This window comes from Ictidomys tridecemlineatus, chromosome 7, assembly GCF_052094955.1.
Source record: "Ictidomys tridecemlineatus isolate mIctTri1 chromosome 7, mIctTri1.hap1, whole genome shotgun sequence".
Taxonomy (NCBI): Eukaryota; Metazoa; Chordata; class Mammalia; order Rodentia; family Sciuridae; genus Ictidomys; species Ictidomys tridecemlineatus.
In genome coordinates this window covers 185,726,586-185,752,206 of record NC_135483.1, presented here as the reverse complement: position 1 = coordinate 185,752,206, position 25,621 = coordinate 185,726,586, and the positions used below count along the sequence as shown (strand labels likewise).

The window sequence follows — 25,621 nt, the reverse complement described above, 5'->3', positions numbered from 1 at the left end:
TAAAGAAAGAAAAGCACTGTTCTGAAAAACAAAACCCAGGATGAATAAGTCATGGAGATCCTTCACCTCCCCGGGCAGCCTGACCCCCCGGGTGCTGAAAGATGGCACAGGGGAGAGAGACAGGCATTGTTCGGGAAGGTTCACTGGAGGACCAAACTGTCCCACTGAGTAACAGTTGGCCTGTCTTCCCCAGAGGTACAACCAGAGAACCAGAGAAGGAAGCAATGGAATCTAACACCCAGCTGCTCACAGTCATCCAGGAATTGCGGGCAGAGATCAGCAAACTGGAGAAGGAGAATCAAGCCCTCCGCATGAAACTGGCTTCAGGTAGTCACAGGGCCGCCGGCTCTGGGGGAGATTCAGGAGACGAAGGGGAAGAAGAAGTGCACGGACCGTCTTCAGCAGCCCCTCATGGTGATACTCCCACTGATGCAACGCCAACCACACTGGAACACCAAGGTACTGGGCTTGCACCACTCTCCTGGGCTGTACTGGTCTTTGCATAGGTCCTCAACAGTGGGTCTACGATGGTATCACATAACTGAATTGTTCAGTATTCCCAGTGATGGGTTCCCTAGACAAAAAAATTCATTAGCATTCTCAAGCAACCTATTCTAGCAGCACTAAAATGATTTCTGGATATGTTGGGAAGAAACATCAGGTTTGTGGAAATTAATCACCTTAAGAACCACTTAAATGCTGCATAAAGAACACTGAATGTGTATCTCTCAAATGGCAGGTTCTCTTGAGCTGGGACAGTGTTGCAGAATCGGTGAGTGTATGGATATCAAAATCAGACAAGTATGTTGTCAATGATTTGTTACTCAGCCACTGGACTGTGAGCTAGTTATCAAACTTCTTGAATCTTCATTTTCCAGATCCAGAAGCATTATGGTGCCCAGCTTGTGTTTGTGAGGGTCACCTGCAATTGTATGCACTTAAGGCTCCATATGGCACCTGGCAAGCACACACCATATGGCAGACAGTGGTTCTTAACCACATTTTACAAAGAGCTTTACTGTCTTACGTGAGGCATGTTGCACATGACCCCACCTACTGCACAGAGTGAAGGCTTCCGGAAGTAAGATCAATGTTAGACATAGTCTAGAAATCAAACTTCACCTTTTATAGAAAAGATTTTTTAAATTATACTTATTAATGCATAGTGTCTGGAGGCGTTTTTGACGATCATAACTGGTGTAAAGGTGGGAACTATAGCAGTTAGTAGTTAGAAGCCAGGGGAGTCACGAAACTGATGGGCTTCACTGTGGTATTTCTATACATGTATATGCCATGCTTTGATGATGCCTACCTTCCCTTCTTTCATTTCTTGCCCCCTCCTCTCATTCATCCTTCTCCCTAATATCCCCCTCTTCTTCTCTAATAGTACCTTGTCTATTTCCATATCATCTGTCTTGCCTTTCTTTTTTATAGTTTCCACATATAAAACATTAAATACTAATCTTTCTGTATTTGCTTATTTTCTTAACATCATGTTCTCTACATTCATCCAATTTCCTACAAATGACAGGATTTCCTTCTTCTTTATGGCTGTGTAATACTCCACTGTGTATGTGTGTGTTTGTGTGTGTGTGTGTGTGTGTGTTTCTTTATCCATCCATCTGTTGATAGGCTAATTCCACATCTTGGCTATTACGAATAGTACTGCCAAAATAAACATGAGTACACAAGTATCTCTTTTGTATGCTGACTTCATTTCCTTCAGATAAATACCTAGGAATGGAAAGACAGTGGAATGAGATGGACATCACCACTCTAAATACATGTCCTAGGAATGGTATAGCTGAATCCTATGATAGTTCTATTTTTAATTATTTGAGGAGCCTTTACGCTTTTTCCCAATAGTGGCCATACTAATTTACATTCCCAACAACAGCATCTAAGGGTTAGTTAAGACTTTTGATTCTGGAGATTATACATAAGGTCAGAAACCAGCAGAGCAAGAAATATGTTCTGCATTTAAATTGTCAGTGATATATATTCAACAACATATTCACATAAAATTGACATACATAATTAACCACTCAAAGTTCTTAATGTCATCTGCCAAGGCTTCAGGCAATGCCATTTGGAGTTTCTGAGCAGATTGACAATGTGCTTCTCTCTATGAGAGTTTCTCTCTCTAGTATGGAACACTAGACCCTACGTTTCAAAGCTGAAAAGAGACTCTAATCAGGATCTTTCCCTTTTTGTCAAGTACAGTTATGGACTTGAGTAGCTCTGTCTGCTGATTATGTAATAAAATGGCATAAGGAGATTAGAACTTTTAGTGAAAAACAAAAATATATTGGCATTGGTAATATATACTTACTCCAGGGTTTCTCAACCTCTGCACTGGTGTTTTGGACTGAATAATACTTCATTTTGGAGGTCAGGATAATGGGCATTCCCATTGTCCTGGGTACTGCAGGATGTTTCATGACTCCCCTGGCTTCTAACTACTAACTGATGTAGTTCCCACCCTTACACCAGTTACGATCGTCAAAAACGCCTCCAGACACTGTCAAATGTCAGTTGCCGGCAAAAATCATACCCCACACCTGCCATTGAAAGCCACTGCCTTGCTCCAAAAGCAAACAACACTTCTTCAGATCTACTTTCTAGCACACTTATCCTAATAAGAAAGTTGGGTCTTTGTGTATCTTTGTCCTGTCTTAAAACAAATATTGCATGGTTCAAAGAGCAAAGAGTAGAACCCTTTCAACTCTCAGGGTCTGAAGATCATCAGGCTTAGGGGAGGTTAAAATATTTGTAAAAATTAAACATATGATGGGTGTCACACTCCTTCAGCACATGAACAATAGTGTCCAATGAGACATTGGGAACTCTTGCTAGGTGCATCAACAAAACACAGAAGTGTGATTCACATTTTGCTTGAGAGCCTGGTTGTTTTACTTTAAATATGTATTTGTTTATTATATGTGATGTAGTACTATAGAGTAAGGAGAATGAATATTGATTGGCTTGAGCCTGAAGACAGCTGGGTGATAGCCCCAGTTTTGTGCTAGTTGTACAAGACTGGGCAAGTCATATCAAATTGCTGATTGTAACATCATCACGTAAAAATGAATGGGTTGGGATAGACAAATTCCAAGGCCTCTTCCAACTGTAAGCTTTCTTAATTCCATAAGTGCAACGTGCTTTTATGATCCATCTCTTTGCCTGTACAACAGGAATAGTGGTAAAACCGGTCTCGGGACTGTCAAGAGGATTAAATGAAATAACACAAATAAGACTCAGCATGAATTATTCACGGTTGTCATATAAGTGGATGTATCAGAAAAATAGTGCTTGACTTGAGTATAAGTTTTTATTAGTATTTTCAATAATATTTTGCCAACATCAATTGAAATTCATACTTGCAATTGAATCATATAAATCTACCAGACAGGAATTTCCAAAGATCTTCCAGTAGAAACGCCCTTATTTTTTTTGAGAATATAAAATCCAGAGAGATTAACAATTTATCTTACCCTTTTTGATAATGAAATGATATAAACCTGGTTTTGAGGAAGAATGATGTAAAATCAGAAGTATGAGTCTCACTTTAGAAAAGGGAACACCTGAGCAGGCATGGTGGTACAGGCCTATGATCCCAGCTACTAGAGAGGCTGAGACAGGAGGACTGCAAGCTTAAGGCCAGACTCAGCAACTTAGCAAGATTGTGTCTCAAAATAGAAGGGGCTTGGGATGTGGCTTAGTAGTAGTAGAGCATCCCTGGGTTTAATCCCAAGTACCAAAAAAGAAGAGAGAAAGAGAGAAGGAGACAGAGAAAGAGAGAGGGTGTGTAACCAAAAAACCTGAAAGCAAGTCAGTTGGAACTGAAAGTTTGTCTCTTTGCTCTGTGATATATGTAGTAAGAAACAATAAGTCTTTGTGAGTGGAGGATCCTGTTTCCCCTGTAGTCACCTGAGGACATAGAACGCTGATATAGCTCTGATATAGCTCAGGGTATTATACCTATTAATATGGATGTTATAAATATAGCTATATGTCTATCCATCAGGAAAATGCAGATCATAAATACACTGAGATTCCATCTCATTCCAGTCAGAATGGCAATCATCAAGATTACAAAAAAACAATCAATGGTGGTGAGGATGCAGGGGGGAAAGGAACACTTATGTGCTGTTGGTGGGAATGTAAATTAGTATGGCTGCTATGGAAATCAGTGTGGAGGTTCCCCAAACACTAAAAATTAAACTAACGTGTGATCCAGCTGTACTACTCTTTTGTAAGAATTAAAGTCATCACACTTTGAATATACGTGCACAATTCACAGTAGCCAAGTTATGGAATCAGCCTTGATGTCTGTAAAGAGATGAATGGAATAAAATGTGGTATATATACACAATGGAATCTTATTTTGCCCTAAAGAAGAATGAAACTATGTCCTTTGCAGGAAAATGAATGGAACTGAAAAGTATCATGTTAAGTGAAATAAGCCAGACATCCAAAGACATACGTCATAGGTTTTCTCTCATATGTGGAAGCAAGAGGGGAAAAAAGAAAAGAGGGATATCATGAAAGTAGAAGGGAGACCATTAGTGTAGAGGAAGGGGAGGAGGAGGCGGAGTAAGGGAGGGTATTGGGGATAAAATTGATCAGATTATTCTATATGCGTGTACGTTATGGTTCGGATGTGAGGTATCCCCCAAAAGCTCACGTGTGAGACAATGCAAGGAGGTTCAGAGGAGAAATGATTGGGTTGTAAGAGCCTTAACCCAGTCTGTGAATTAATCACCTGGTAGGGATTAATTGAGCAGTAACTGGAAGCAGGTGGGGTGTGGCTGGAGGAGGTGGGGCATTGGGGGTATGGCTTTGGGATATATATTTCTATCTGGAGTGGAGTCTCTCTCTCTGCTTCCTGATATTCATGTGAGCTGCTTCCCTCTGCCACACACTCTGCCATGATGTTCTGCCTCATCTTGAGGCCCAATGAATAGAGACTGCTGCCCATGGACGAGACCTGTGAAACCATGAGTCCCCAAATAAACTTTTCCTCCCCTAAAATTGTTCGGGGCCAGATCTTTTCATCACAGCAGAAAAAGAAAACTGACTAAAACATTATACAAATATGTCCCAATGAAACCCATTATTCTGCATAATTAACATGTGTATGTATACATATGTATACACACATACGTATATGTTATAAGAATGCAGGGTGCCCGCTCAGAATGAGTCCTTGTTGAATAAATGCTCAAGGAAACCTCAGTATGTGCCTAAATATTTGGAAGAGATGAAATCTAGCCACTGCTTTCAGGAATGGTCCCTCTCCCCTTCTACCCTGTGCCACCTGGGCCTTGGGACTGTTAGGAAAGAGGTAATTTGCTGCAGAGAAGATAAAAGAAACAATGCGTTACAGGGAACTCGCAGCATCGCCATTTTTTCAATTTGCTCATCTCCTTTACTAGCACATAAACTGCATTTGGCAATGATCTTTGAAATTGTGCTAAGGATGTTGGGATGCTGTGTTGACCATCTCTTCCCTTGTGTTGATGAGAAACTGAAGGACACACACTATTTGTGACCCAGGGAGATGAACAAAGAGCTTATTGCTAATCAGTTCCACATTGAGTGTAGGGCCCAAATAAAAATAAACTCAGCTTCACTATCACAGCATGATTTCCCCGGTTGTTTCCTGCAATTCAGAATGAAGGGTTGTCGTCTAACCCATTTAAACAGAAATGTTCACGTTTGCCAGTAGTGGCAAATCTGTTTTACATAGTTATGAAAGTTATGTATCATAGCCAAAGAAAGTGTTTCAAGTTAACTTATGAACAGAATTTGCAGTTAATCACTTCAGATAGATTTGAACTTAACTCTCCCCAGAATCTTCTCTAAACTTGGTCTTCTGCTCTTCCAAACTACACAAGGCCAAGGAAATCTCCACTTCATGCATTTGCCATAATAATCTTATGTCTTCTTTCTGCAGAGGCAGGAAGCAAATTTAATAAATAATTATACTTCTGAGTTTCTAATGCATGACACAATGTGTAATGTTTTTACGCTCCCATGAGAATCATTAGCAAAGCTATGATGAGAAAGAGAAAAGGGTCCAAAAGATGAAAACCAAACCATGAGGTCAGTGTTGTTGGCCTCCTCGATGATAAGTGGATATCCAAGGAGAATTCAAAAGAGAAGCAGGGTGCTGTGGTGCACACCTGTAATTCTAGCAACTCAGGAGACTGAGGCAGAAGGATCACAAGTTCAAGGCCAGTCTCTACAACTTAGTGAGACCCTCAACAACTCAGAAAGAATTCATCTCAAAATAAAAAGGAACGTGGCTCAGTGGTAAACTGCCCCTGAGTTCAATCCCTAGTGCCAAAAAAAAAAAAAAACCAGTCAAGTGACAAGTTCCAGGTAGCAGTTAGTACAGTGTGAGAGTTGGGATTTGACAAAGCTCCCCTAAAATGAAACTCTTTTCATCCGGGTTCTTTAGTTTCAAGGAACAGAGAAGATTTTATTTACCTCAAGAAAGGATCTTATTGGAAAAAACAGACAGAAATTGCACTGAAAGCCCTCAGGAGCTAAGGCCAGGCTCTCTGTCCACCTCACCCAGGGTCACTCCAACTGCCCGTGCATCTTCTCTTCTTTCCACAGGTCTTCCCTGCTCTCATCTCTCCTTCAACGGGTCTCCTCATAACAACTTTACCATGGAACCAAAACACGCAATAACAGGCCAGTTAGAGCAACCACTGGATACTGGGGCATTCAAGTAGCCATTCAGGTGACCATTCAGGTCAGAGATGGTGGATGAGCCAGTTCTAGAGTGAGGGTGAGGAGGCCATCAAGAACTGGCAGCTCAAAAAGTCCCACATTACTCCAATTTTAAGTCCTGGGTTTATTATCTATTTATGACTAGGTCTCTCTTCCTCATTTAATTTTTTAGATTAATTGATACTGTTTTAATTGTATATATTTATGGGGTATCGTGTGATAATTTGATATAAGTAGGCAATGTGTGATGCTCCAGGAATCAGCATCTCCATCTTAAACATTTTTTTCCGTTTTCAACCAATACATTTTATTTGTTCACATTAATAGAGTACAATGTGATATTTCAACATGTGTATATTATGCACATGGCTCAAACCAGGATCATGAACACTTCTCTCTCCTGAGCATTGCTTTGTGACTGGAACCTTTGAGTGCCTCTTTTCTAGTTATCCATAATAACAGCTTATCCTTAAGCTATTGTGAACAGATGCTGCATTCTCACAACGTTTTTTTTAAAAGCAAAAATTTAAACAGGGCTGGGGATATAGCTCAGTTGGTAGAGTACTTACCTTGCATGCACAAGGCCCTGGGTTCAATCCCCATCACCACAAAAATAAAATAAAATAAAATAAAAACTTAAACAGCTTCTAGTCACCTCCTTCACTGGTCTCTCTCCCCTGCCCCTATCAGCCCCATCTTTCTCGGTATGAATCATGTCATGTATTGTTTGGTTATTATCTGTCTTCCACAAACGACTATAAGCTCGCTGCAAGCAAGAATTTTATATTCATTATCACACCCTCGTTTTAGAAAAAGTGACTGCTACATGGTTGGCCCTCAACTGACATTTGTAAAATAAATCAGTAAATAGATGTCTTTTGTGCAAGAAATGAAACAAAAATAATAGTTTTGTTTAGTTAAAGTCAATAAAGTGTGATTGACATAATTTTCCACATGTGGATATCATTAAGGGTAACATCACGTTTAACTTGAATTTTTTGTCTCCCCTGCAGGCAATGTCATGATTGTTAGGCGCTATTCCATTTCTTCATCAGTTCATTCATTTACTGCAAATGATCCCTGGAAAACTAGGAAAAGACATCCAAATGGTGGAATTGTGGAAGCTCAGGGACCAGTTAAGTCACCGACAAGTTCTTCAGTTACAAAGCAGGACAACCAAGACAGGATGTTGGCCGCAGATTCTTTTAGCAACAGTAGTTCCAGCCAAAGAGCTTCTCCTGAGCATGCTTTCAGGTGCAGGTAATGTTCACTGTGCTAGGCACATGCTTAAGATTGGATCAAAATTATTTCCATCTGATTTATTTCCATTTGGGGAATCCATAGGAACAAAAAAAAAATATTAGGTCAAATCTTACAAACACACTCTGATACTTCAAGTAAGCATAAAACATAAGCTTTCAATCGTTCATCGGGCCTTAGCAATGATGTTCTGAGCTAGGCACCAACAACACAAGAGTCAGCAAAAGTAAGCCATTATGTTCAAAACTCTCATTTAATCCTAGAGACACACAGCAAACTGCGCACACAACAAAGTGTTTCTAGGGAGAAGGCCTGGGCACGTTAGGAGCTGAGCAGACAGTTGCTCTCAGAGAGAACTCTTCCTGTGGAGGCACATGACTTAATGGGCTGGATGGGCTTCAGGGTCTTTGAAGAACTCTTCAGGCAAAACTCAAAAGGGCCAAGAGTCAAAGGGAAAGCCAAACTGTCTCCAAATTTTAAAAATTGGTATTTGCAGAGTTAGGCATAGCCTAAGAATGAGAGGAATTTGACAGAATATTTGAAAGACAGGTTTGGGGTCTTCAAGAGGAATCTTAGCCAGTGACCCCTGCAGCAGGGAGAGTCAAGGAGTCTTCTAGAACGAAAGTGTCATATTAAGCATAATTGATCGACCTACCATGCTGGAGTGTGGCCTCCTTTCCCCCACCCTCTGCCTCCCTACCTTCCAACCCCCAGTGAGGCCCTGACTCCAGCCAAGTCTCCACACATCTGTCTTGTGTGAATAAAAGGAGGAAAATCAAGAAAAGAAAACCAGAGAGCTTCATGATTAGCTTATCAGAGAAAAGAGAAAGTAGAAAATACAAATGTTGAGAGAGTAAGTGAATCATCTCCTTTGGTGGTAACAGAATATCCAATCAAGGGATAACCATAAGTAACAGCGCTGCAGGAATTCTCATAAGTATTGCAAAGAGCCCAGACCTCCCACAGGATGTGGGATTCAGAAGTTGAGCCAGTTTTATTTGGATTTCAAAAGACAGAAAGAAAATTGTGTGTCCTTTGTAGAAAGTTCCATCCTAGGAACAGAGAGGAGCCTGAATCATAAAGGAAGGCTGGATTTAGTCAGGCAAAGAAAAATGGAAACGTTCACATAAGTAAAACAAAAAAAAAGACGTGAAGGCAAAAAAAAAAAAAATGACATTAACAGAAACCAAAAGTCGTGATGTGAATGAGGATGGAGAGATGAGCAGAATCTGTCATCAGGGGCCTTCTGTGGCATGCTAAGGGCTACATCCTGTAACTATTGGGAGGCTAGTGAACAATTAATTGTCATTTGAAATCTTTCAATGCACAGGATTATTTAGAAATGTTACAAACACTGATGTAGACATCTACAAGAGTTCTATCGCATTTGCTTCATATATTTTTATGTATAGGAGAAATGCAATGTGACTAATTAAGAGGAAGGCCTTATCTCTCTCTTCCCCCAACCCTCTCAGGGGCCAATGTCATCACGAGTTTGGTTTCGATTTTTCCAACCTGTTTTTCTGCTTGAATTACATATAGTCATCTATTCAATAATTATGTCCTGAGTGTGTTCTTCCTGCTGGGCAAGATTCGAAGCCCCTGCATACAGCAGGGAACAACTGCCACGGATCCCAGCCCTCCTGGACCTTGTTTCTTTGTAACATGATAATCAGTGAACATGAAAATTGAGAAAGGGTACATTATGTCAGATGCAGTGAGGAAAAGCAAAGCAAAATAGAGGGCAAGGGTGAGAGGAGCCAGCATTGTTAGAATATTTGCTGCCATAGCCAAAAAGGGCCTCACCACTTGAGAACAGAAGGAGCGAGGGATGGTACCCCAGGGAAGAACTCGGCAGGCCTTGCAAACAGCACATGCGAAGCACCAGGCAGGAACATGACTGATGTGTTCAAGGACAGGCAAGGCGGCCGGGCTGCCAGCAAGGGAGCAAGCAGCCTGGAGCCGAAAGACGGGGAGGCAAAGAGCCAAGGGCGGTTTCCCCACCTCCAACAACTCTGGATTTATTCCAGGGAATTGGGGTGCGTCACCTGCTCTTTTCATTTTAAAAAAAAAAAAAAAAAAGGATCATGTTGGGAGCCCTGTTGTGAAAAGACTATGAAAGAACAACACCTAAAACAAGGAGACCAGATTTAGACCAGGCTCTAAAGTCCTCTAGGCAAAGGGTGATCATTTCTCTGCCACAGTAGGAACGTTGGATATATTTTCTGAATATGTTTAGAAGATGGTGCCAAACAGATTTGTTGACAGATGAGATATGGGATATGGAAACAAGAAGTACATGCAGAGCCACTGGATTTCAATGGCCATGTTTCTTCAGAGAGGGAAGAGGAAAGGCAGAGGTTTGTTTTTTTTAGTTTTTGGTTTTTGTTTTTAATTTGTTTTCTCTAGAAAAGGAAGGAAAAATACATAACATACCCACACACCCCTTACAAATTGCAAAATATAAATGCAATATACAAAGAAAAAACACACACAAAAAGGAAAATCCTCCATAATCCCACTACCAAATGCCTACTCTTTAGATTTTCATTGATCTCTTGTGTCTATACATTTTGAAATTGAAGAATGAACATGCATTAAAATGTCTTATTGTTTATACTTAACCAGATTATAAATGCTAACTGAGAATTATAGTACTACTGATATTCCCATTTCAATTTTTATATTTTCTATGATAGTTTGAGAACATAACCAATGTTCATAAAGTATTATTTTTCTGAAGTAAAATGTTTTCCAACTTCCAGGCTGCCAACTCACAAATAGGTATAACACAATCCATTTCTAATTTAGAAGTTAGTTTAATTTGAATGACTGAGACAATTGTAGGATTATATTAAAAGAATAAAGTCAGTATTGGCTTAAAATCAACATCAGAATTGGTATAAAATCCACTAGATACAGAACTTTAGTGTATGATTTAAGCATATTTTTTATTGTAGTCCTTTTCTATTTTGTCCCTTACATTCTCAGGAATTAACTAGTAAAGTGACATGTCATTACATTATTTTTCTGATTGTTTGGGAAATTCATTTACCTCCTAATAACTTTCAAAGAATTTTACAAAGGTTTACGGAGAACCAATTTGTTGGAAATAGATTTTGAATCATATCAGACATCATGCCTAATTTGCTTGCGAACCTTTCCATTATTCTACCATGAAAGCATTTTTTTAGAATAATGCCAATGTCAATATTTTTAAGAACCAAAGCTTTCTAGAAACTAGAGATAGGATTTTAATTTTCATTTAATTTCAACAAAGAAACACAATCTTTTCTTCCTGGGTTTCAAGGGGGTGGGGGGGGAGCAATCCCAAGCTGTTAACATGGAAAGGGTCCAGACAGACAGTTGAAAGTTAAAATGCTGTTTATTTCATTTTCTAATTAAAGAAAGAAGCTAGTTGCCTTCCAATAAGTGTAGTCTCTCCTTTTCCAAATGGAAGTGGTTAAGAAGATGGTCTCTGGAATCAGATGGCTAAATTCCCAACTCCATCACTGACAAACAACGTGGCCTTGGAAAGAGTTATTAGTGTTGTTTGCCACACGAATTACTCTTCTGTGAAAAGGGAATCATAACAGCAGTTACCTCATAGACTCAGTGAGGAATAAGTGAAATAGTCCAGCGAATGCTCCATAATTGGCTACGGTCATCGTTATGTTATTGATTCCAACATATGAACGCCTGGCCAGCCTTCCTCCCCAGGGGAAGGTGCAGATGTGTTTCCTGAGGTCCGGGCCATAAATGCCATTCTGTGAAGTTATAACCTTATCTACCCATAAAGAGGACAATGCTGGGGGGGGGGGGAGGACTCATTTTTAAACACAGCTCTTTAGACTTATTCTTAAGAGCCATTTGTCCTGGTTTACATCAAAATTTGATATAACGCTTTAGAGATAAAAGAAGAAGTAAGGAAAATGAAAGGAGATTGCCCACGTTACACTGGGCAATTGCTGTTTCCCCTTGTTCCATTTGTTGTTGAGGCATGATGGAGAGTCAGTGAACTCAGAGTTGAAAACCAGCAGATGGGTCTGGATTATAAGATAAAATTGCTGCAAAATTTCTGCTTCATTTCAACTGAAGAGATTTTGTTGCAAGACTGTTTGCTTCAGTCAGTGTGATATTCCACTTGCATCAAGCTGATAACCAATCCTCTGAGGTACAGACCCTCCTTCAATAGTTTCAAATGCACTATTCACTGGGCTTAATTAAAAGCCAATTGCAATAATTTTTTTTTCTCATGACTTTTTTATTTTAATTTGTTATATATGACAACAGAACGCATTACAATTCATATTACACATAATTTTTCTTGTTTCTGGTTGTGCACAAAGTAGAGTCACATCCTTCGTGTCTTCATATATGTACTTAGGGTAACAATGACCATTGCATTCCACCATCTTTCTTACCCTTATGCCCTCTCCCTCCCCCTCCCTCCCCTTTTCCCCTTTGCTCTATCTAGAGTTAATTTAATCCTCCCATCCCCCCACCCCAGAAGCATATTATGGATCACCATCCTTAAATCAGAGAAATCATTCAGCATTTGGTTTTGGGGGATTGGCTAATTTCACTTAGCATTATATTCTCCAGCTCCATCCATTTGCTTGAAAATGTCATGATTTTATTCTTCTCTTTTAATGCTGAATAATATTCCATTGGGTATATATACCACATTTTCTTTATCCATTCATCTACTGGAGGGCATCTAGGTTGGTTCCACAGTTTAGCTATTGTGAATTGTGCTGCTGTAAACATTGATGTGGCTGTGTCCCTGTGGTATGCTGTTTTTAAGTCCTTTGGGTATAGACCAAGGAGAGGGATACCTGGGTCAATGGTGGTTTCATTCCCAGTTTTCCAAGGACTCTCCATACTGCTTTCCATATTGGCTGCACCAATTTGCAGTCCCACCAGCAGTGTATGAGTGTGCCTTTTTCCCCATATCCTCGCCAACACTTATTGTTGTTTGTCTTCAAAATAGCTGCCATTCTGACTGAAGTGAGATGAAATCTTAGATTAGTTTTGATTTGCATTTCTCCAACTGCTAGAGATATTGAACGTTTTTTCATATATTTGTTGATTGATTGTATATCTTCTTCTGAGAAGTGTCAGTTCAGTTCCTTGGCCCATTTATTGATTGGGTTATTTGGGTTTTTTTTGGTGTTAAGATTTTTGAGTTCTTTATTCTAGAGATTAGTACTCTGACATGCATGTGGTAAAAATGTGTTCCCAATTAGTAGATTCTCTATTCACCGCACTAATTGTTTATTTCGATGAGAAGAAGCTTTTTAGTTTGAATCCATCCATTTATTCATTCTTGATATTAATTCTTGTGCTATATGAGTCTTATTAAGGAAGCGGGGGTCTAATCTGACATTATGGAAATTTGGGCCTACTTTTTTTCTAATAGATGCAGTGTCTCTGGTTTAATTCCTAGGTCCTTAATCCACTTTGAGTTGAGTTTTGTGCATGGTGAAAGATAGGGGTTTAATTTCATTTTGTTGCGTATGGATTTCCAATTTTCCCAGCACCATTTGTTGAAGAAAAGAGGGTATCTTTTCTCCAATGTATGTTTTGACACCTTTTCAAATATAAGATAACTGTAATTATGTGGGTTAGTCTCTGTGTCCTCTATTCTGTACCATTGGTCTATGAGTCTATTTTGGTGCCAATACCATGCTTCTTTTGTTACTATTTCTCAGTATTATAGTTTAAGCTCTGATACAGTGATGCCACCTGCTTCACTCTTCTTGCTAAGGATTGCTTTAGCTATTCTGGGTCTCTTATTTTTCCAGATGAATTTCATGGCTGCTTTTTCTATTTCTATGAGGAATGTCATTGGGATTTTGATTGGAATTGCATTAAATCTGTATAGTATGGTAATTTTGATAATATTATTCTGCCTATCCAAGAATAAGGGAGATTTTTTTCATCTTCTAAGGTCTTCTTTAATTTATTTCTTTAACATTCTATAGTTTTCATTGTAGAGGTCTTTCATCTCTTTCATTGACTCCCAAGTTTTTTTGTTTTTGTTTTTGTTTTATTTTGAAGCTATTGTAAATGGGATAGTTTTCCTCATTTCCCTTTCTGAGGATTTGTCACTTATATACAGAAATGCCTTTGATTTATGGGTGCTGATTTTTTATCACACTGCTTTGCTGAATTCATTTTCTAGTTCTAGAATTTTTCTGGTGGAATTTTTTGGGTCTTCTAGCTACAGAATCATATTCTTGGCAAATAGTGCTTGTTTGAGTTCTTCTTTACCTATCCATATTCCTTTAATTTCTTTTGTCTATCTGATTGCTCTGGCCAGCATTTCAAGAACTATGCTAAATATAAGGGGTGAAAGAGGGCATCCCTGTCTTATTCCAGTTTTTAGAGAGAATGATTTCTATTTTTCTCCATTTAGAATGATGTTGGCCGTGGGTTTCGCATAGATAGCTTTTACAATGTTGAGGTATGTTCCTACTATCCATAGTTTTCTAGTGTTTTGAACATGAAGGGGTACTATATTTTGTTATATGCTTTTTTTGCATCTATTGAGATGATCATATGGTTCTTATCTTTAAGTCTACTGATGAGATGAATTACATTTATTGATTTCTGTATGTTGAACCAACCTCGAATCACTGGAATGAACCCCACTTGATCATGGTGTACTATATTTTTATATGCTTTTATATTTGATTTGCCAGAATTTTATTGAGAATTTTTGCATTTATATTCATTAAAGATATTGGTCTAATTTTTTCTTTTTTTTGATGTGTCTTTGTCTGGTTTTGGAATCAGGGTGATGTTGGCCTCATAGAATGAGTTTGGAAGTGCTCCCTCTTTTTCTGTTTCCTGAAATAAGTTGAAGAGTATTGGTATTAATTCTTCTTTAAAGGTCTTATAGAACTTGACTGTTTATCTACCCATCCTGGACTTTTCTTGGTTGGTAGGCTTCTGATGGTGTCTTCTATTTTGTCGCTTGAAATTGGTCTGTTGAAATTGTGTATATCATTCTGATTCAATTTGGGCAAATCATATGACTCTAGAAAATTTTCAAGGCCTTCAATATTTTCTATTTTATTGGAATACAAGGTTTTGAAATAATTTCTAGTTATCTTCTGTATTTCTGTAGTGTCTGTTGTGATACTACCTTTTTCATCATGTATGTTAGTAATTTGAGTTTTCTCTCTCCTTCTCTTTCTTTGTTGGAATGGCTAAGGGTCTGTCAATTCTATTTATTTTTTCAAAGAACCAACTTTTTGTTTTGTCAATTTTTTCAATTACTTATTTTGTTTAAAGTTCATTGATTTCAGCTCTGATTTTAATTATTTCCTGTTTTCTACTGTTTTTGATGTAGATTTGTTCTTTTTCTAGGGCTTTGCCATGTAATGTTAGGTCATTTTTTGTTGACTTTTTCATCTTTTAAGAAATGAACTTCATGCAATGAACTTTCCTCTTAGAACTGCCTTCATAGTGTCCCAGAGATTTCAATATGTTGTATCTGTGTTCTCATTTACCTCTAAAAATGTTTTAATCTCCTCCTTGATGTCTTCTGCAAGCCATTGTTCATTCAGTAGCATATTATTTAGTCTCCAGGTGTTGGAGTGGCTTTTATTTTGTATTTTCTCATTGATTTCTAATTTCATTTCATTATGGTCTGATAGAATGCAAGTAGTATCTCTACTTTTTTCTATTTGCTAAGAGTTGCTTTGTGGCATAATATATGGTCTATTTAGAGAAGGATCCATGTGCTGCTGAGAAGAAAGTGTATTCACTTGTTGAAGGGTGAAATATTCTATATCAGTTAAGTCTAAGTTATTGATTGAATTATTGAGTTCTATAGTTTCTTTGTTCAGCTTTTGTTTGGAAGATATATACAGTGGTGAAAGAGATGTGTTAAAGTCACCCAAAATTATTGTGTTGTGGTCTATTTGACTCTTGAACTTGAGAAGAATTTGTTTGATGAATATAGATGCTCCGTTGTTATGAGCATATATATTTATAATCGTTATGTCTTGTTGGTGTATAGTTCCCTTGAGCAGTATGTAGTGTCCTTCTTTATCCCTTTTGATTAACTTTAGCTTGAAGTCTATTTGATATAAAGATGGAAACCCCTGCTTGCTCCTGCAGTCCATTTGAGTGGTATGGTTTTTCCCAAACTTTCACCTTGAGTCTGTGGATGTCTTTTCCTATGCGATGAGTCTCTTGGAGGCAGCATATTGTTGTTGTTGTTGTTGTTGTTGTTGTTTTAATCCAATCTGCTAGCCTATGTCTTTTGATTGATGAGCTTAGGCCATTAACTTTCAGGATTATTATTGAGACATGATTTGTATTCCCAGCCATTTTTGTTTATTTTTGGTATTTAACGTGATTTGGTTTTTTCTCTAATTAGTTTTTCCTTTAGTGTAATACCTTCCTTTGCTGATTTTCATCATTGTTTTTCATTTTCTCTTTGTGGAATATTTTGCTGAGGATGATCTGTAGTACAGGCTTTCTAGTTGTAAATTCTTTTAACTTTTGTTAATGACAGAAAGTTTTGATTTCATCATCAAATCTAAAGCTTAATTTTGCTGCATATAAGATTCTTGGTTGGCATCCATTTTCTTTCAGAGCTTGGTATATGTTCTCCTGGCTTTGAGGGTCTGGGTTGAAAAATCTGCTGAGATACAAATTAGTCTCCCACTCTATGTGATCTGATTCCTTTCTGCGGCTATTAAGATTCTACTCTTATTCTGTATACTAGGCATTTTCAGTATAATGTAGCTTGGTGTAGATCTGTTGTAATTTTGTACATTTGGTGTCCTATAAGCCTCTTGTATTTGGTTTTCCAATTCATTCTTCATGCTTGGGAAGTTTTCTGATATTATCTCATTGAAGAGATTGTACATTCCTTTGGTTTGAAACACTGTGCCTTCCTCTATCCCAATAACTCTTAGATTTTGTCTTTTGATGCGTCCCATAATTATTAGATGTTCTGTTCGTGGTTTCTTACTATCTTCACTGTGTGGTCAACTTTATTTTCCAGATGGTATACTTTGTCTTCATTATCTGACATTTTTTTTCCAAGTGATCTAGTCTGTTGGTTATACTTTCTATTGAATTTTTTATTTGGTTTATTGTTTCCTTCATTTCAAGGATTTCTGGCTGTTTTTTTTTTTTAGAGTCTCTCTTTCTTGAAGTAATCTTTTGCTACCTGTATTTGCTCTCTTATTTCTTTGATCAATTTTTGCCTATATTTGCTCATTTAGATCACTCTTTAATTCACAGATCATTTTAGTTATGAACCTTCTGAACTCCTTCTCTGACATTTCATCAACTTCACTGTCCATGGGTTCTGTTATTGTAGTATCCTGGTCTGTTTGGGGCACTTTCATCCCTTGTTTTCTCATGTTGTCTATGTGTCTTCCTTCCTTGCAGTGTGGATCTGAGATGTTACAGTTTCTTTCCTATATTCTTGCAGTACCTGTGCAGATTGTCTATACCTCACCTTGATGTTGGGCTTCCAGAACCTGTGGTGTCCCTCAATGGATGCTACTACAACTAAAGGTGGTGGTGGCAATAGCTGAGATAACTTGAGATGATAGTGGAGGTGCCCCAAGATGAAAACAATGTCTTACAGAGATGGAGCTAAAAAGGTGGGCCTCACACTGTCTTTGGGATGCCTGCTCTGAGATGCAGCTGCTTCTAGGCCTGGTTTGTTGTCAAAAAGGTAGAGGCTCCTGCTGAGGAAGGCTATGGCGATGACTACAGTGTCCCAAGATGGAAGTGGGTTAGGCTTAGGCTCCCAGGTGGTGGAGGGGTGGCGAACCCTGACATATCCTAGGCCTGGGTCCCACGTATGTTGGTGTGGGCGGATCTGGGCCAGGCCTGAGCTCTGGAAGTGGTCTGCTGGCCCTGTGCTTGTGCTCTGGCAGGTATCTGCAGCTGGCAGGATGGACCTGGGCCTACTGTGAGCCTAGACCCTGCACAGATCAGTCCCAATACATTATTATTATTGAATAACTAAACAAAAAAACAATCATAATACAGTAAATAAACATTGAAGACAGTATTTGGTGATGGGCAAAAATAGCAAATGTAACATATTATGGCTCAGTAAAAGCCCTTCTTCTGCTTTCTGTAGAGACAAGATCAAGACGGTCAGCTTCCTGTTACCCAGGAGCATGTCTTCATGTTCCAAAAATTCAAGTTCTTTGAAATGCTCACCAAATCAGACCTCCGACCAGCTAAGTGCTATTGCAGAATAGGACACGCAAGGCAGTAGATGTAACAACATCAAGATGCGAGCATCAAGGCCTAGCTGGACCTGTGCCTTTCCCTGCCCAGAACTCTGGCAAGATGAGCAGTAGACACATGGGATGCCAAGTGTCTGGACAATGGACTTGCTCAGCCTAGGAATGCAAGTGATGGCCTTTTGTTTTATTAAATACTAAGAACCTATGCGTGTGCAGTGGCCACTGCTTGTCATGCAGCATGTGAACGATTAAATCTGAGCCTGTGCTAAGTATCCCATCTCTGTACTCTGCCATCAGGAAATGCTGCTGTCCACATTATAAGTGTCACGTTCCAGATAAAGCTATAATGAGCTTAGAAAAAAAATGGGTTTTGTTAATGACACAAAAGCAATAATGACTATCTTTATAGTCCATGGTGTGCTGATATTTCACCACTGCTAGCTGAGTCGCAGGCTCAAGAGCCCCAGTACATGAATGCCCATCTCATACATGATGGATTCAGAGCCACCGTGGGCTGGTTAAAGGCAAAGACGCTACACCTGATTGAGAAGAGAAAAAAAAATCCTTCAAATCATCATTTGTCGGGGGCTGGAAATTCTCAGAATGTCCCCCATCCCTGATCTTCTAATCAATGTAATCCCTCCCCTTCCTGTATACAGTGATTATGTTTCTAATACCAATATCTTTTTTAAAACTGGCACATATAATTATACATGCTGATGGAATTCATTGTTACATATTTGTACCTGCACACAATGTAACAATATAATTTGGTTAATTTCATTCCCCAAGACCTCCCCTTTTTCTCCGCTCCTTGTGCCCTCCCCTGGTTGCTTTCCTCTACTCTCTATTGGTCTCCCTTTGATTTTTGTGAGATCCACTCCGTCCCCATTTCTCCTTTATTCTTTTTAGCTTCCACATACAAGAGAAAAACATATGACCCTTGACTTTCTGAGTTTGACTTACTTCACTTAACATAATGCTCTCAAGTTCTATCCAATTTTTGCAAATGATATAATTTCATTCTTCTTTATGGCTGACTAAAACTTCATCAGGTATATAGACCACATTTTCTTGATCTACTCACCACTGACAAACACCTATAGGCTGGTTCCGTAATTGAACTATTGTGAACTGTGCTACTAAAAACACGGTAATACCAATACTGTTTAAAAAATAAATAAATAACTCCATAGTGTTAAAATGCAGAATCTTAGTCCCTACTCTAGAATTATTAGATTGGTAGAAGGCAGAGACAAGGCCAGAAATTGACCTTTTAAACAAAAATTCCAAGCTGAACAGTTATACTTTGTTATTTATCCACTATTGTAAGTACTAAAAAAATGGAGCAGGATTCTCCAAATCTGGAATCAAGTGGAAGTGGAAGTTGTAAAGAAGAAAGGGTAGGAATGTTCCACACCATCTCTATGAAGGGGTTTTAATAGTCACAGGCAGACTCCTGGAAAGGAGACAGATGAAGGAACCAACACCCTAAGGCAAAACCACATGATGGGATCAACTGCTTCTTTTATTTATGATAAGCATTTAAGATTAACAATATTCTCAACATTGTAACAGATGTACAGTGGGGCAAGTTTACAACCAGAGGGGAAAGATACAAATGAGATGCAGAAACACATTCACCTAGGAATAAAGACACACAGAGTAGATAACTTAAGGTATTAACCAATGAGGTAGCTGATACTTTTAGTTCATGCACAATTATATTCTTTGTATATCTATAAAATTGAGAATGTCATTTTACCATTGGTTTAAAAAAAACATTGCCCAAATATTATATTAAAAAAACAAACAATATATGACAGCCATCCAAGTTAAAATGCCATACCTGGCAAGGTTATAACAACAAATTATCCCCAATGCCAAGCTCAGTGAATAGTATGTGATGACATTTCATCTATGTTTGATGAACTGAACTGAATTACATGGGCCTAACATTGTCCAGTAAAATATATTGCACCATCAAATTTTAAACTTTGAAATTAAATCATTAAGTGTTATGATTAAAGAAACAAAGTTCCATTTCTGTTCCCGGACTTTCTATAGTGTTTGACACCAAGCCCTCTCACATATTTTTAAATATAGTGAATCACAAAGAACACGAAAATCATCTTAGGCATACTCTGATCAACCATTACATTGCACTTGAATTCTTACATGCCCTAAACCCCCAGCTATCAGCAAGTAAGTCAGAAACTCAAACACCCACCGGGATGAGCAAGTAGCAGAAATGAGTGTGGATTCCAGAATAGATCTGTGCATGCCCCATCTAAAGGGAGCCACAGATCCCACCTTTGTGGCACAGCGTGGGAAAGCATACCCAGTACTGCTATTTGCCCAGTTTTCAAAGATATTAAATTCTGGGGTTTTATGCAAAATCTCCAGACTGACAAATATTGGCAGCAAGCACAATTTTTTAACATGAAAATCAAACACAATACATCCAGGAGTCAGATCTTATACCTGGGATGCCAAATTGCAATCTCTGACTTAAATGTGAATTACCCAAATTGGAGATCCAAAACAAGAAGGTGGATCTGTAAATTTACACTTTGGAGAAAATAAAATGGAGAAGTAAGTGTGAGGTTGAAAGAGAAGGCAAGAGGGTGAGGAGTAAGAAGTGACATCTGCTTGGGTGAAGTGGGTGAAGTTCTGGATCTTCACAGCCTACCTCAAGGTCAAGACATAGCTGGTAGAACTGGAACACGATGAGAGAAAGCAATGCACAACTTTTGTTTTACTTTTTTTTTCATTATCAATCTTTATTTTAGATTTTTTTATTTTTACAGAAAATAATGTATAAACAAAAATAATCATCCTGGCTGAGCATTCTTATTTGGGGTGAGGAAAGATTTTTTTTTTAAGTCACAGGATAATAAAATATGCCAGTAAAACTCTAATTCCAGATCATAATTTTGTAAAGTAAATATAGTCTGCAGGGGTCATTCCACTATTTAGAACTGACATAGTTATTTTGTAGCAGAGCCAAAATCAGACCTCCATTTCTCCTGACTCCTGCAAGAGTTCTGTGCTATCTCTGAAATACGTGACACTAAGTCAGACATCAAGTTTAGTGTTTGTAATTTGAGGCTTTCTCAACAAGTGACAGTGACCCCAATGTTCTCAAGGTCTAGAATCCTTAAGGATCAAATGATATCATGTATAAGGGTGTACCGTGCAAGGCCCTTAACAAACACAAGATACTATTATCTGGTTTCATTCAAAACATAAATTCCCAAAATATGCTTAATTGTAGTCAAGAAGTTAAATCAATAAAAGTTAGAACAAAATCTCTAGCTGTTGTTTTTTCCAGATTTTAATTATCACTTGGTTAAATTTAAGAGTCAGCTAATAGATGGAGAGCAATGCACTTCTCTTGTAATGAGCCACAGAGTGACATGGAAAGGAGGGGGGGAGGGGAGGGGGAGGGGAGGGCAGGAGGAGGAGGAGGAAGAGGAGGAGGAGGAGGAGGAGGAGGAGGAGGAGGAGGAGGAGGCCCCCCCCCCATGAATGGTTCCTAATGGTCACCACACTACCAGTAATGGCACAAATTAATAATCCTGTGGGTGATGAAAGTGGAAGGCTAGTAACTGCATGCTTCTGTTATAGAAGTGCACCAAGGTCTGCCAGACATCTGCTTTCTCAAGCATGGCCTCCTGCAAATTTCCTTGAACAAATGAGCATATTAAAACAAAGGAAGGCTAAATGTGTTCAAGCTCTGGCCATTTTTCTAGCACCCTAATTCTGTCAAGCCCACTGCCTTGAACTGTTCTACCCCCTGGGCTGTGAATCTAGAATAAACTGAACCAGAGTGATATCTGTGTGCAGGGATAATATGAAACTCTATTGAGTGCATGTTATTCCTTAGTACAAATTCATTTTACCCTCTAGGAAACAGATCTTAAGAATGCCTAAGAACCCTGGCGGCACAAGCATTGAGGCTGATAGCTTTTGTCACCAAAATAAAAGGCAAAATACACTAGCACCTGCTGATTATGGAAAGCACCATCCATAGAATTTAAGGGATATGTATGATCAAACACTCTGGGAAATAAAAATATATTATTGAAGCCAATGTAAAATGTTCAGTTCTATTTCTTCCAGAAGAGACTGAGTTCCACTGCCTGCAGTAAGACTTAATTTCTAAACATCAGTACAGGAAAATGAATGTTCATTTGTTCAAGCTGTATTTGGAAGAAAAATTACAGAGAATATTCTTTCTTGTATAGGAATGAATAAAAGACTTGTTGTAGCTTTAATTCTTCTGTGGCTTCTGTCTTTATCATTAGTGCTACTAATGATATCTCTGACTGCAATAATCTGCTCACAATTGGTTTTCTAAAAGGTGAGAAAAGAAAGACTGAGTTTATCCAATTTCATATATAGATATGTGTGTATATATATATAAAGTTATATTTTTATTATATGTAAAGAATAATTTGGCATTGCAAAACTTTTACCTTGAAAATTTGTGCTTGAGACATCATTCAACTTGAACACAGAAATTAAGTTTGCTCCTGTCCAGGTTTTCCTAAAAGATTCTCAATAAATAAATAAATAAATAAATAAATTTTCTATGCTTAGTTCACACACTTACTCCAGACCAGGAATTCATGATTTCTGTTGGGAAAATGGAGGAGCCAGCAAGGCTTTCTATCTTGGAGAAAATTTCATTCTAAAATTCCCAAAAGACTCTTGATTTTGAAACGCCATTTGATCGAACCAACCCTGTTCTCTAATATAATAAGAGCATCACAGAGGAGACTGAATGCATAGCTCAGGAGCAAGACACTCTTTGGTCCAGTGGTCTACCTTTTAATGCACTAGAAAAAGTAATTTATATGGTCCATGGTCTTGGGTAACAGTTAAATGGGCATCTAAGAAATAAGTCAATTACTCCCTGACTATGTTACCTTAGCTCTTAGGAGGATGATTTTATATTGTCCACCAAAACTGTGACCTTGTTCCTCTGGCATGCCCTTTGTTTATGGTCCTGGATGGATCGTGTGGGGACCTATCACTATATCCTCACACATAAAATCTTCTTCCTCTCTAGAGAAAGGAACCCCTGGCACCACATATGCCCTGTCCTAAGCTAGCTCAGGCGAGTGTTCTTCCCAAGTACTGGCACCTTGCTTTTCTAAAGCTACAGTTAAGGTTAGTCCCAGTCCCAGAAACTCAGCATTTAAGGAATCTCTAGAAGGGGCTATACTAAGAAAAGCCAGCTCTCCGAAAACTAGAGTTCCAAGGCCAAAGAAGAATATCAGCCCTCTTAGACTTCTCTCATTGATCCGGAAACTTCACGTAGGGCAGCAGTTCTTAACCTGGATGTAAACCCAAATAAACTGAGAAACACTTCAAAATCTTATTGTCCAGGCCCTGCCCCAGACAAATTACATCAGCCTCTTTAGAAGTGATCTTGGCATTCACAATCTTTAAAAATCCCTCTCTACCCCGCTCCTGGTGGCTGTGTACAAGCAGGTTGGGAATCACTGTTGGAAAAGTGAAGGGTTGCTAAGACCAGCTCTGTTTGTCATGGGTCTTAAAGGAAAAAAAAGTGCCCAGAATTGAAATCACACAGCCCTGGCTCTAATTCCTCTTAGGCAACATGACTAGGTTTCATAAGCCTCAGTTCCCTCATCTGGAAAGGGAGGGTATACTGGCATTCTCTGGCTCATAGAAATTAAACGAGAAAAATAACAATGTAAAGCACCTGCTATGCTACCTAATTCCCAGGAATCACTCAAGAAATAATAGTAGTAGTAAAATTACCATCATGCATAAAGCATGGTTTTCACCAACAAGGAAAATTCAAGTGGAGTCTCATTCTGACTCCATGTCCTGCCCAGGAGTGACAGTCTGCACCTCAGAAACCCACCTCTTAATTTCTGGTTCAATACATTTCTATAGCTTCACGCGTCCACCCAAGATGAGTCCAGCCCTCCTGTCGTTCGTTGTTCAGTGGCTGCAGAGAATGTGTACAGTCCAATGACGTTGAAATGAACTTTCCCATATGAAATAGTATGTTATAAATCTACTTTTTAAATATAACACATTTGAAGTGTTTTTTGTTTGTTTGTCTGAAGACGGTAGCAACTTCAAAAGGTTTCAATTTACTCTGAGCCATTTCTCATCAGTTGCCTTCCTACCACAAAGCACCTGCTTCCCATAGTGACTGTCAATTACAGAGCCACTGACCTGCAGGGGAAACCTTGACAAAGCTGCAGTCACCCTGTGAACATTTCCAATTCATTTCTACACCAACTGCCTTGTGCCAGTGAAGCCTGACACCATTCTGCTGCTGGCTGGATCTCAGAGCAAAACGGGGCTGGGGCAGGGGCGTGTGATGAACTGAATAAGCTAATCTGTCTTGGAGAAAAAGAAATAACTCTGCCTGAGTATTGGTTACTGGCAAATAACCACTTAGAAGAAAGTCTGAATTCAGAGCTTGAAGGTGATGGGCATTTCCATAGCTACTCATTGGTAAGTACTTGGATTGAGTTAAATTTTGTTTGGAATCCTATGACCCTTTATGAAATATGCATCATTAACTGTTTCTGAAACAGTAACAAAACAATCAATAAACAAAAAATTCCAACCAGGATAGGCTGCGCTGTGTGTCACTCTCATCTCTCATCTTTATCAGACATGACAAGAACATTCAAAAATCCAAAGGTGCTTTATCTGCCCAACTACCTCTGCAAGGTTCTTTGCAATGTCTCCCTTAGCTACCATGACTTGAAGATTAACACAAAGAACCGCAGACATAGGCAAAGTAACGAGAAAGTAGCATTTACTCTTAAAGCAAACACAATCATTATTCTCCCTTCCTGAAGAGTGATGTGTGAGATGTGATTCTTTAAATCAAAGCATCAATCTTGTCACCATGAGGAGATTGGCTCTTGTCACCAAGAGCAAACACCACGCTGGGGTTGTCTCAGAGAAAATTTATCAAGAACCTGGGACCTTGAATATATCAGGAAGCTGCTGAATTCACCATCCCCAAAAACATCTTCCTTCATACCATCACTCCAATGTTCTCTGGAAAATCTTTATTAGTTTCCTATTATTGTTCCTTTGTTGTGATAAATTACCACAAACCTAATGGCTTACAAGGAACTGTAAAATCATCTTACAGTTCTGGAGGTCAGATGCACAAAATCCAAGATATCAGCAGAGAAGTTGCTTCTGAAGGTTCTAGAGGAGATGCCATGTCCTTGCCTTTCCAGCCATCAGAGGTGGTCTGTGTCCTCGGCTCCTGGTCCCTACATCTGCCTTCGGGGTCAGCAGCACAGAGTTACCACACCTCCCTCTCTCTCTCCTTCTCCCTCTCCCTCCCCAACCTCCGCCTCCGCTCC

The 25,621-nt window shown here is 38.9% G+C and overlaps 1 protein-coding gene across 1 annotated transcript; it reads left to right on the top strand.

The window, feature by feature from the left end:
- The first annotated feature begins 224 nt into the window (after positions 1 to 224).
- Ccdc195 (coiled-coil domain containing 195) lies at positions 225 to 18,254 on the top strand. Its single transcript, XM_078016407.1, has 3 exons — positions 225 to 459; positions 7,758 to 8,004; positions 18,131 to 18,254. The coding sequence occupies exons 1-3, from the start codon at positions 225 to 227 to the stop codon at positions 18,252 to 18,254; spliced, it is 606 nt and encodes a 201-aa protein (XP_077872533.1).
- Positions 18,255 to 25,621: the final 7,367 nt, after the last annotated feature.